The sequence below is a fragment of the Canis aureus genome, chromosome 6 (assembly GCF_053574225.1).
Source record: "Canis aureus isolate CA01 chromosome 6, VMU_Caureus_v.1.0, whole genome shotgun sequence".
Taxonomy (NCBI): domain Eukaryota; kingdom Metazoa; phylum Chordata; class Mammalia; order Carnivora; family Canidae; genus Canis; species Canis aureus.
The window spans coordinates 45,640,446-45,652,827 of NC_135616.1; the positions used below are offsets into that span (position 1 = coordinate 45,640,446).

At 36.7% G+C, this 12,382-nt stretch overlaps 1 protein-coding gene across 6 annotated transcripts in view; it reads left to right on the forward strand.

Annotated features, from left to right (window-relative positions):
• ADSS2 (adenylosuccinate synthase 2) overlaps window positions 1-12,382 on the forward strand; it is a 37,320-nt gene that overhangs the window by 11,382 nt on the left and 13,556 nt on the right. For 5 of the 6 annotated variants that reach the window (XM_077901394.1, XM_077901396.1, XM_077901397.1 and 2 more), the window contains 4 exons: window positions 2,339-2,441; window positions 3,400-3,468; window positions 5,617-5,667; window positions 12,213-12,279. In XM_077901394.1, the coding sequence (XP_077757520.1) occupies window positions 2,339-2,441; window positions 3,400-3,468; window positions 5,617-5,667; window positions 12,213-12,279 (290 nt within the window). Of the gene's footprint in view, window positions 1-2,338; window positions 2,442-3,399; window positions 3,469-5,616; window positions 5,668-8,123; window positions 8,250-12,212; window positions 12,280-12,382 lie in introns of those variants that run through there. The other variant, XM_077901398.1, reaches the window with a different exon arrangement.

Genomic DNA, 12,382 nt, shown 5'->3' on the forward strand with positions numbered 1-12,382 from the left:
AACTGATTTTGCTTAGATAATTATACTTAACTTTTTTGTGTGACAAAGTTAACTAGTACTTTAAACAATTTTAGTGAAAATTTATTAGGCTTAGTGATTTAAAAAATTGAGAAATAATTCTACTAACATTAGCATCTTTGTAGGACCTTAAGAAATTTTAAGGAGCTTTATATTCTGAAAAGATTTTTCCTGAAAGTTTGGAGTAGGTTTCCTAAATCATAAAAGTTGTAATAAAAAGGCTAATATTGATAGAGATAGAATAAAAGGAAAGTTAAAGAAACCAAGTAAGAATTGTCCTGTGAGTTATTTTTATTTTAGGACTCTATCAGAATGGGTGATAAACTTGCACAAGTATGGAGCAATAATAAAGTGTGTACCAAGAAGTGTATTGTGACATTTATAATGACAAAAGGTTGGAAACAACTGAGCTACTACCTCTCTCGAGGGACCAGATAAATAAATTACACGTGTCCACATAGGAAGCAATACAGTGTTGCTGTTGAAAGGAGGAGGTGGTTTGGTTTACAAGATTAGGAATGTGTGCTTAGATTTGCTAAGTAAAAACAAGCTGCCCAGGTGTATATAGTTTGCTACCATTTGTATGCATGGAATAAAACAATATGCAAGTAACTGTTTGCTTAAGCAAACTTAACCTGGAGAAGGACACCAAAAACTGGTGGCAACTGGCTGCCCTGGAGCTTGGAAGGGCAGGTGGGGAAAGGATTTGAGGAAGACTTCATTTTCACTGTGTATCCTTCTATGCCTTTTGTATCATATGCAGATGTTTCCTATTAAAAAATGAATAGGCAAGAGTCATTGGTGTACCAGGGGAGGAGGTATTGCTTATCACTCCTGCCTCTGCCCTCCTGTGATTTGTGCTCTCCTGCCTGGTGTCTTCCTGACTGCAGCCCCCCCCCCCCCCCCAGCTGTCAAGTCTTTTTATTTGTTTTGTTTTAAACACACTCAACATACACTACGTATGTTGCTCTTCAAGCAAGGAATTCGTCGCTTTTCATCCATGCAAAACAGTGTAAATCGGCATTTACTTTCTTGAGGATTTTTTTTCTGGAATTTTTTGTGAATTTGTGATTGGTGATGATTTGGTAAAAGTAAATAACATTCATTTTGTAAAAAATAGCCACGAGATAAAGTTAAACTAGTCATTCTCGGGAGACATAGTTTTGATTGGTATTTTTTAAAAGTCTAACCTGGATACTGTTAAAGTTTTTATTTGTTGCAAGTATGTTCCTGGTTTGTTTGCTTTAAACTTTTTGTTACTATCATGTAGAAGTTTAAACATATAATCAGTTGATTTGTGTTTTCTTCTGTGCTTTTTAAACTTAGAAAAATTACCAGTCTGCTATACCTAATTTTTATAATCTAACTTCATATCTTGCTTTATAGTGACCATTTTAGGCATGAGCTTCATGGAATGGAAGTTTCATTATGGGTTTATAGTATGTTTCTCAGCTTAGAGATTCCTTCACCCAGCATATTACTTTATCCAGAGCTGAGTGGATTCAGGGATTGGTACTAAACACACTCACAGGATTGACTTATAAATTTAAACATTAGAGTCTCGGGGTAGCCAATATTTGAGGGAGTTCCTTTGGAGATTTCCTAATTCATAAGTCCATGTATGAATACAAATTTCAGGTCACAAAGCTGCTTGACACCCTCCCTCTTTAGTACAACGGGGGAATTATGTGAATGTTTACATAAATTAGGGTAACTAGATAGATTACTTTGCTAATTTAGAGATTTTTCTGTGTTTGGATAAAATATCAGTGGGATTTTAATTAGATTGCTACATGTTGAGGTACCTGAGTGGCTCCTCTGCCTTTGGCTCAGGTTGTGATCCCGGAGTCCGGGGAATTGGCTCCCAGTAGGGAGCCTGCTTCTCCCTCTGCCTAAGTCTCTGCCTCTCTGTGTGTCTCTTATGAATAAATAAATAAAATCCTTTTAAAAAAAAAAAAAAAGATTACTACATGCTTTACAGAGTGCCGAGGATAAAATAACTAATTTGTTCCCTATACTTCTTTCACATTTTTTCTAAGAGGAGATACATCTTTCTCCTTTCTAGAAACCCAAATTCCTCAGTTTTCTAGGTCCTGTCTGGAAAGAAACACTCAAGATATTATGGTGGGGAAAGAAGAGAGGGTAGCCAAACTGTTGTGAAGCCGAAGCCTCTAAAGAATAAGTATTTGTGGCAAATATATACTTGGGTTTTCTTAGGTTATATTGACATTTTAGGAAGAAATTATTAATTCACTTTGGAACGGAGATGTGTTGTCATATTTATTGTCAGGTGCAATTTTCCCCTGTCTTGTATTTTCAGGGAGGAAATAATGCCGGCCATACAGTTGTTGTAGATTCTGTGGAATATGATTTTCATCTTTTGCCCAGTGGAATAATTAATCCAAATGTTACCGCATTCATTGGTAAGTGTATAAACTGATCCACTTGGGTTCTTTTCCCCTCTCAATTGATAATTGTATTTATTTTTCATCATGTGAGCTGATTTCATCTCTCACTGTTCATTGATCCCTTATTAAACTTGACCTTGGTACCCTCTGGAATATACCTAACTGGCTATTTTACAACTTTGTATTTTAGCATTAATGGTTTTTGTAATAATTTGCATTTAACTGAGGATGCCCTGGTGGCTCAGTGGTTGAGCATCTGCCTTCAGCTCAGTGTGTGATTCCAGATTCCCTGAATCAGGTCCCATCGGGCTCCCTGTGGGGAGCCTGCTTCTCCCTCTGCCTTTGTCTCTGCCTATTTCTGTGTGTCTCTCATGAATAAATATATAAAATCTTTTTTTAAAAAAATTTGCATTTAACTGTAGTCATAGAGCATCAAGTCAGCTTTCCACACACTGATGCCCAGTAGGCAATACAAGAGGTGTTTCATGGATTGATTCTGAGCCCTTAAAACATGATGCAATCTGCAATCTTTTACTCTAGTTTTTTTTTTTAATTTTATTTTATCTTTAAAAGTGCTAATGACAATCCACTAAGTTGATTTTATGACCACTAATAGGGTGTGATTCCCTAATTTGAAAGGCATTGATTTCTCATCTACTGTAACCTGGTTCAGTTTGCCTAGAAGTACATAACTTGGTTCTTTCAAAAGAACAGTTTCACTTGGTTTCAAAGAAGTTTCAAATTATACCAAATATAATGTTAATGTTTTATGCTCTATGTATTATGTATTTACATTACACTACTGTTTAAAACTACTGTTTAAATCCTTTCTGTGGTAACCAACTCCCTGATAAATCAGATGTCCCATTTGTCAAAGTCCTTCACTCTCACTATTCTAGATATATGGGTTATTGTAGATGTCCGTATTATGAGTATAGAGATTTAAGGTTGGGATTTCTTTGTTTTCCTTTAGGAAATGGTGTGGTAATTCATCTTCCCGGATTATTTGAGGAAGCAGAGAAAAATGTCCAAAAAGGAAAAGGTATGAAAGAATGACAACTTGGCCTGGGGAGTAGCTTCTTGTTTTTGGAAACTTGTTCTGGAAAGTTCGCTGGGATCTCATGCCAGACAAACTTAACATTTTGTCTTATACTTTAAAATTGCAGGTTAGGGCAGCCCAGGTGTCTCAGCAGTTTAGCGCTGCCTTCAGCCCAGGGTGTGATCCTGGAGTCCCGGGATCGAGTCCCACGTTGGGCTCCCTGCATGGAGCCTGCTTCTCCCTCTCTCTCTCTCTGTCTCTCATGAATAAATAAAATCTTAAAAAAATAAATAAATAAATAAAAATAAATAATAAAATTGCAGGTTATCATAGGACAAATATTTCAAGTCTATTAAATTGTATTCATTTTAATCAGTATTTTTATTTTTTTATTTAAATTCAATTAGCCAACATATAGGACATCATTCGGTTCAGATGTACAGCATGTGATGAGTACTGTTATATGCAACTGGTGAATTAGTAAACTCTTCATCTGAAATTAATCAGTATTTTAAACAAAAGACACATAATGTCATTGTGTACGCCTTGATTTTTTTTTTTTTTTTTTTTTTTACACCTGGGTCATCTGCAGAGTGTCTCTTTAGGCTGTTGAATTACTGTCCGCTGGTGTTGAGACTCAGAGATTCTTGAGTTCCTTTTGTCTTTTGGGCTTAAGTTGGCATCCCCATCTCTCAAAGCTCCGTGAGCTTTCTGAGTCAGGAAACCAGCGAGGTCCCCTTTGCGCACTGTCAGGCAGTCTCGTTTCCATCATAACGACCTGGGGACATTGAAGAAGGTTATTGATGTCCTTCCCTCCAAGTGAAGGAAATGCTCCTTCTATGACGAGTATTCACTTCCGTCTTCTCAAAAACAGTTTTTTTAAAAGCTTAATTTCCTGCCTTTCCTAATCTCTTGGATTTTTGGAAATCTGTTTACAGTTCAGTCTGGCTGCCTTGCTGGGGTTTGAAGGGAGTCTGGCCCTGCAGGTGCTGCGCAGTTGAGGAAGAGCATTGCTTCCCCTTGGCTCATACTAAAAATACTTAATTCCATTACGTTGTTAAAGTTTATTGTTCAGACTTAAAAGTAGCAATCTGACCTCAGGTGTTCTGACAACTTAATCTGACGTCACAGAGTCCTGCCTGCTGTCCTGCCATCTCTGTTGTCCTGTGTTGCTGTCTGCTTTTTAAAGTGGTCAATTTGGGGTCGCCATGCTGCTCTCTGTTCTCCTTCATCCTCTTCAAACATTTTGCCCTTCTTTCTTTTTCCTTCTAGCTTGTCTAATCCGGAATCCACTTTACTGATTTTCTTTGTAATATTTTCTGTATAATCTGCCTTAAGCTAACTTTAGAATACAGACTTACCTGTCAAATTGACTATAAGAGGGGGAGGCTTAATATTCCTGTTTCACTTTTAGCACAACCTCTTTATAAGGAATCACTTTCGAAACACATCTTTGGATATTATCAAAAAAATTACAGCACATTTTTAATATCCAGATAGTTATGAAAATGTTTGGAGCCTGGCAGCTTATTCTCAGAATGCATGTAGCTTAGTAAGGTTTTTAAACCTTATGTTTTAAAGAAACATGTCCATTTAGATTCATGTATCCATTCAGCAATAGTTCTTTGAACATTTTTGGGATGATAGGCCTCGTGCTATGAAATTCATGGCCCCTTCTCTCAGGGAAGATACATACATCACATTACAAGTCAGTTGGAGGATTAGTGAGAACATTTTATTATTTTGTTTAATCCCACTTTTATAATTGTCTTTTGGGAAAAGGTACTAGTCCCCAAATTAACCCTTTTCTTGAAATCCTCTTCCTCCTGCTTGGCAGCTGGTTCCTCCTCCCCTGCCTCTAACAAAAGTTACCTTTTCCTACCATTTACTTTTGGATTCTTAGAAGTATTTTATGTGGATTTGACTGGCTTGACTTTGGAGCTTTTTAGAATAAAACTTTTAGAAGGGTAGAATTTGTGAATGACAGGTGAGAAAATTATTGTTAAACTGGTTTCCTAAGAGGAAGACAAGATGTGTTAAGTGTTTGCTTCAGTGAAAAGCACTTTTAAACATTGTATTTCTAAAGAAATTAAGATTTAAAAATTATACAAAGTGTTCAATTAGCTGTATCTTTTTTCTCCTTTCCTCTAGGTCTGGAAGGCTGGGAAAAAAGGCTTATCATATCTGACAGAGCTCATATTGGTAAGGGGCATCTAATGCATTTAACTGTCTTACTGTCAGAAACTTGTCTCATGGAAGCATTTAGTAGCCAATTTTTCTTTAATTCTAGTGAAAACTAAGTAGGATGGATTATAATAGTTGGGCTCCAAATACATGAAATCTTAGTAATTTTTTTCTTTTTTCTCTTCTGGTAAAGGACTGGGCTAAATTTTACCTATTTCCGAAGAAAGAATTAGCTAACCAATTGAACCATAAAAGCAGTATCTCAGGAGACATCTCTAATTCTATTATTAAATTAACTGTATCAAAATACGGAGCACATTTATTTTCACATTAATTAATAATCATGTAAAAGCAGGTTTGCTATCTGGCAAATCTGTAGAATGACTCTGTGTCTTAAGTGTAATAATGCAGCTTTATCAGTGGTTCAGGCTTTATTCAGAGTAGTCCTCTCCTCTATGATTAGTTAGAGCAAACTGGATTCTAAAATTAATTCCAACCACCACTAATAAATATGAAGTTTGTTTCCCTGCTGTTATCCTATCTCTGATAGAATTGTTAATTATCGATAATATGATTACAAGACCGTAACCAGAAAGAATAGACTGGTGCAAACTCTTCAGTTGCATTTAAGTACAGATGACCCCTGAGGCAGTGGCTACTGTGGTTGTAGCACTGACCTCCATTTAAGAGCAGCCCCAGCAGGGCACCTGGGTGGCTGGGCTGAGTCCTTTAGTGTCAGACTCTTGATCCCATCTCAGGTCTTGTTCTCAGGGTCGTAAGTTCAAGCCCTGCATTGGGCTCCACACTAGGCATGGAGTCTACGTTAAAAACAACAAAACAAAACAGCCCATCAAAGTCCCTTTTAAATATCAGCTAAGTAACAGTGCCTCCAAATAATAGAGGCTCGAAGCCTCTGTGTAGCCTCAGTAATCCAATGAAATTTCTTTGAAGCAAACTGCTGGATAGACATACTTTGGGGGCTTTACTCACTTTTTCTAGCTGCTTTAGAAGTTTATTAGATTATTGACTTTAGACCTTTCTTTATATAAGCATTTAAAGGTGGACACGTGCCTTTAATACTACTTTAGCTACATTCTACAAATACTGACATTTTGTATGTTTATTTCCATTCTGTTAAAAAGACTTTGTAATTTTTTTTTTGTGATTTCTGTTTGTCCTATGAGTTTTGAGAAATATGTTTAAATTTTTAAATACTGGATGATTTTTCTGATTTCTCTTATTTCTAATTTTGTTGTAGACAGAGAATATGCTCTATGTGTAGTCTCTGTCTTTTCAAATTTGTTGAGATTTGTTTTATGGCCCAGGACAGGGTCTGTTTTGGTTCATGTTCTGCCTGCACTTAGAATACGTGTTCTGTTGAGTAGGGTTGTTGAGTATTCTTTAAGTGTCCGTTGAACAGTGTTCAGACCTTCTGTGTCCTCGCTGGTTTTATCTGCTTGCTGTCAGCCATCTAGAAAGAGGTGTGTTGAAATCTCCAACAATAATTGTGGATTTGTCTATTTTTCTTTTCGACTCATGTCAGTCTTTGCTTTGTCTCCTTTAAAGCTCAGGGAGATTGCATGTATATTTAGACTTAAGTTTTTGATGAGTTAACTCTTTCATCATGATGAAATATCCTCTTTTCCTATGGTAATATTCCTTATTCTGAAGCCTGCCTTGATGTTATATAGCCAGCAGAGCTTTCTTCAGACTGGTATTTGCGTGTTGTATTTTTTTCAACCTAATAACCTTTATCCTGTTTATATCTTTATATTCACAGGGCATTTATTATAGGTAAAATGCAGTTGGGTCTTGCCTTTTATTCATTGTGACAGTGTCACTTTTAATGGGAGTGTTTAGATCATTTATTTTTAATTCTTTTATTTTAGATCATATATATAGTTAATTATCAGTATGGTTGAATTTAAATTTGCTTTTTGTTTTCTATTTGTTCCTTCCATTGTTTTTCTTTTTTCCTGATTGCTTTGATATTTAATGTTTTAAATATTATCTGTACTATTAGTTTATTAGTTATACCTTGTGTTTTGTGAATTTTGGTAGTTGCTCTGAGACATACATAATATGCATCTTTAAGCCATCATTATGTACCTTAAAATGTTATATTAAACATTTAACCCAAGATATTTGCAAGGAAATGTTTCCATTTCACTCGTCCAGTCCCTTGTGTTACTGTCATACATTTCATGTCTACATTGTTAAAAACTCTACAATGCATTCTTAATATTTTTGAACAGCCAGTTTTCTTATAAAGAAGTTTAAAAATGAGTCCATTGTTGGCTAATTCTTTACATTAATTAGCAATACTGAAGCAAGTATGCAAGAAACTATCTATTAGAATTGTGCCCTGTCTCATTGAAACCCATAACAAAATTTGGAATGGAAGAGATTCTTATTGAGGGAAAGAGACCCAAGAAATGGCTGAGACTAAATTTTTTTAAACATTGGAAATCCAGGTTATTGGGTATCTGTTGACTCAAGAACTACCTGTTAAAAGACCACTCTGTGCCAGGCATAGTGGTGAACACTGAGGACTCAGAAAAGGCCATAAAAATTCCTAATGGAGCTTCTACTGTAGTAGGGTAAGACAGATAATAAGCAAGAAAAAAATATAATACATGTACCATGGCATGTAGTGATAAGTTCTAATGAAAGGAGCCACGTGTAATGTCTGGCAGTTTGGAGGAGCTGGGTAGGCATCTATAATTTTAGATAATGTGGCTGGGGAAGTTGCACTGCAAAGATGACATTCATGTCACCTCCTGAAGGAGATGACAGATTAATAAGTTCTAGAGGCATGCTGTTCAGCACCCAGGCTGGAGATAACAGTGCTGTATTGTGACTTAAAAATCTGTTAAGAGGTCAGATCTCGGTCTTAAGTAGCCACAATTTAAAAAACAAAAACAAAAACAAAACTCTTTGGGGGAAAGAAGACCTGAGAGGAGGTATGAGAAGCAGGCAAAGTGGAAATTACAGATACCAAGGCTCTGACTGGACACATTAATACAGTGCAACATTAATAGTGTAAATAAAACCTAACTATGATAATAATTTTAAAAAGATGGCATTAATAGAACTTATCTACTGAAAGCGCGTAATTATCTCTTATTTTAAAAATTAGACGGAGTCCCCAAGGCAGCATTTTTTTTTGTTTGTTTGTTTTCAGTATCTAGGCTGTAGAAAATGGAAAAGATAAAGCAACTTCACACAAAGATTGTCCTCTCAAAAACAGTATTAGTGGAGGGGAGGTATCAGGGCTCCGTGCCACGATGAAGCTTTATGAAAGTAATTCTTCTGATATCACTGATAGCTCCCTGGGGCCTAGAAAAACCCAAGAAAATGTTAGCTCTGTGGCAAGGTACTAAATTAACTTCTGAAAAATAGGCTGTACCTGCTTTCCATCAACCATTTACTTGTGATTTGCCAGGTGCCTTTGTAACTTCTTTGAATGTAGAAAATAAAGCAAATATTTAAATGCAAATTGTTTCTTTATTCAAAAGAAATGACCTCCTCCAACATCTCAATTTTTGTCATCACTGATCTGCAGAGACTGAGTTTAATGAAACAGTTTCTTAAGAACTATTCTGTCTTCTCAAAAGTAGATGACGAACACTAAATTGGGGTATGACAATAAACTTACCTATAGTATATGGTAGCTATTAGAAATTTTAACATAGACACGATACAGCAATATGCATAAAAATGAGCCATATTTTACCCCTTTAGCCACTGCCTACCTTGTTATACAGAACCTTTCTAGTGCCTGAAAAAGCTACTCTGCTAGCCAAGCATGTAAAAGACCTATACACTGACCATTATAAGACACTGGTGGAAGAAGTTAAAGCAGACACAAATAAATGGAAAGACATTCTATGCTCATGGATCAGAAGAATTTGTATTGTTAAAATGTCTGTACTACCCAAAGCAGTCTGCAGATTCAGTGCAATCCCTATCAAGATTACAGTGGTATTTTTCACAGAAATAGAACAAGCAATCCTAAAACTTGTAGGAACTACAAAGAACTGGAACAATCAAAGCAGTCCTGAAAGAGTAAAACTAAAATCCCCACAAACTCAAAGATAGAACAAAGATAGAACAGAGGCAGGCAGCTGGGGGGTGTGCAGAATGGATGGGGGTGGTAATGGAGAACAGAGGCAGGCAGCTGGGGGGTGTGCAGAATGGATGGGGGTGGTGGAATGGATGGTGGTAATGGAGATGTCATGGACAGCTTGGTGACTGTAGTTAATTATACTGTATGCCATATTTGAAAGTTGCTAAGATAATAGACCTTAGAAGTTCTCACCATGGGGCACCTGGGTGTCAGGTGGGAGAGCATCTGACTCTTGATCTCTGAGGGTTGTGAGTTAGAGCCTCATGTTGGGCATGGAGCCCTACTTAAAAAACAAAAGTTCTCATCACAAGAACAATTTGTGGCTATTTATGGTGATGCATGCTAACTCACTGTGACAGTCATTCTGTGGTATATAGACATATGTAGTCATTAAGTTCTACACCTGAAACTAATGTTATATGTCAGTATATCTCAATAAAAAAATAAAGCTACTCTAATGACCTTTCCTAGTCACTATCTACTCCCCCTCACCAAGGGTAACCACTGTTCTCTCATCATAGATTGGTTTCGTCTATGTCTGAATTTTATACAGATTACACATTTATATAATTTGTCTTTCACTCAACAGTATGCCGAGATTCATCCTTACTGTAAATGAAACTCTTATTTTTCATTGCTGAATAGTATATGCCATTGTATGAATATGGCACATTTTTTACCATTGGTGAAACTTTGAGTCCTTTCCAAGTTATTACAAATACTATTGCTCTGAGTGTTCCTGTAAATATCTTTTGGTGTACAATATGCCAGTGTAGTTTAGGGATGTCATTGCTACCCAGTTCTGTGGCATAGAGACGGATAATGATTTAAGGGATAATTTTAAACAAAATTAGTTTTGTCAACAAAACTAATCAACAAATTTAGTTTCTGTGTTATAGTTACCTAATGTAAGAAATGTCCGAACTCCTCTACTAGACCACTAGGGAAACCTGTTAACCATCACAGCTGTGCTTATCAACCTTGCCAAGCAGAAGGGAGGACTGCCTTGACAATTTTGCAGTGTCTCAAGAGGGGAGTTAGGGCAGAGAAGGTTTTAGAGGCTAGGGTTAATCAGAGGTGGCTTACGGTCTGATTTCCTCAAATTTTTCTAGTTTCAACATCTATGACTACAATTTGAGTCTTCTGACACTGCCAAGTAGTTCTTTGATACATGCCACCACCAGTTCTAAGACAGTTACCAGTCATTCTGTTTAAAATTTAGACATTTCAACTTATTTGTTTGGAGCAGTAACAATTGTTAGTGAAAAGAAGTCATGGTTTAATGTACATAAAATGATTAAATTGTACACTTCAAGTGGGTGAATTTTATGGTACTTAAATTATATTCCCAAAAGGCTTTTTTGAGACCAAAGAAGCCTTGGTTAAAAGTTCGAAGACAAAATTATAGGCCTGCCTGTTCCATAAAATAGCTATTTATTCAGTCAGTAAATATTTTAGAACTTGTAGACACAGGAAATCAGCTGGTATGCTAACTGACATGGTCCCAAGACTCACACGGTAGTGGTGGGAGAAGTGAGTGTGTGAGTGTGCTTGTGCGTGCGGGCAGAGGAAGAGGCACATTCAGACGGAAGCCTGTGCTTTGGGCTAAGGATGTGAAAGAATGCCTGTGTGACCCAAGGGCAGAAATAGGGCCAGAGCACAGTGCCAGATGAAAGAGCATGCTACGCAAGGAGGCCACATGGAAGAGTTGTTTCTTTTGAGCAACAGGAAGCCATTGAGTTTTATAGGCAAGAGGATAGTGATATCATATTTGTGTCTTGGAAAGATGGCTTTGCTGCATTAAAAATTATGAATTAGAAGTGCCCAATAGGGAAAACATGCACACTCATTAGTTGGGTACAGTTTTGGTGAGAGACGGTTGAGAGAGAGAGAGAGAGAGAGATATCAGAATAAACCAGAGATGTCTGGAGGGGTAAAACCTGAAGGAAAGAGGGTATCCTAGTAAACTGAGCTTGATAGAATTGTGGGGTAGGCTGTTCCAAGATTATCCTCTTAACATTTTTTAAAATAATACAGGTTACGGTTAGCTGAAATGAACAATCAGGCATACCTGTTGGCATTATAAACCTTCACTCCTACCATTGTTTTTGCTTTTTAAAATATATACATTTGGAGCACCTGGATGGTGCAGTCAGTTGAGCCTGCAGTTCTTTGTTTTGGCTCAGGTCGTGATATCAAGCCCTGGGTCAGGCTCCACACACACCCTCCTGCTTGTTTTCTCCCTCTCTCTCTCTCTCTCTCTTTCTCTCTCTCATAAGTAAATCTTTTTAAAAATAAAATGTGTCCATTTGATTAGTCATGATGAAATTAGGCTGAAGGGATTTATAACTTAATTAATTTAAAATGCAGTATGTTTTGCTCCTATATTATCTTTGTTTCAACAACAACTGTGATTTGGTTTTTTTCCCCTCAGTATTCGATTTTCATCAAGCAGCTGATGGTATCCAGGAGCAACAGAGACAAGAACAAGCAGGAAAAAAGTAGGGTTTTTTGTTTTTGTTTTCGGTGCAGTTTAAGCAAATTCAAATCCTCATGTTTAAATTCTACGGCAGAGGTTTAAGAAAAATCATTAGAATATCTTGT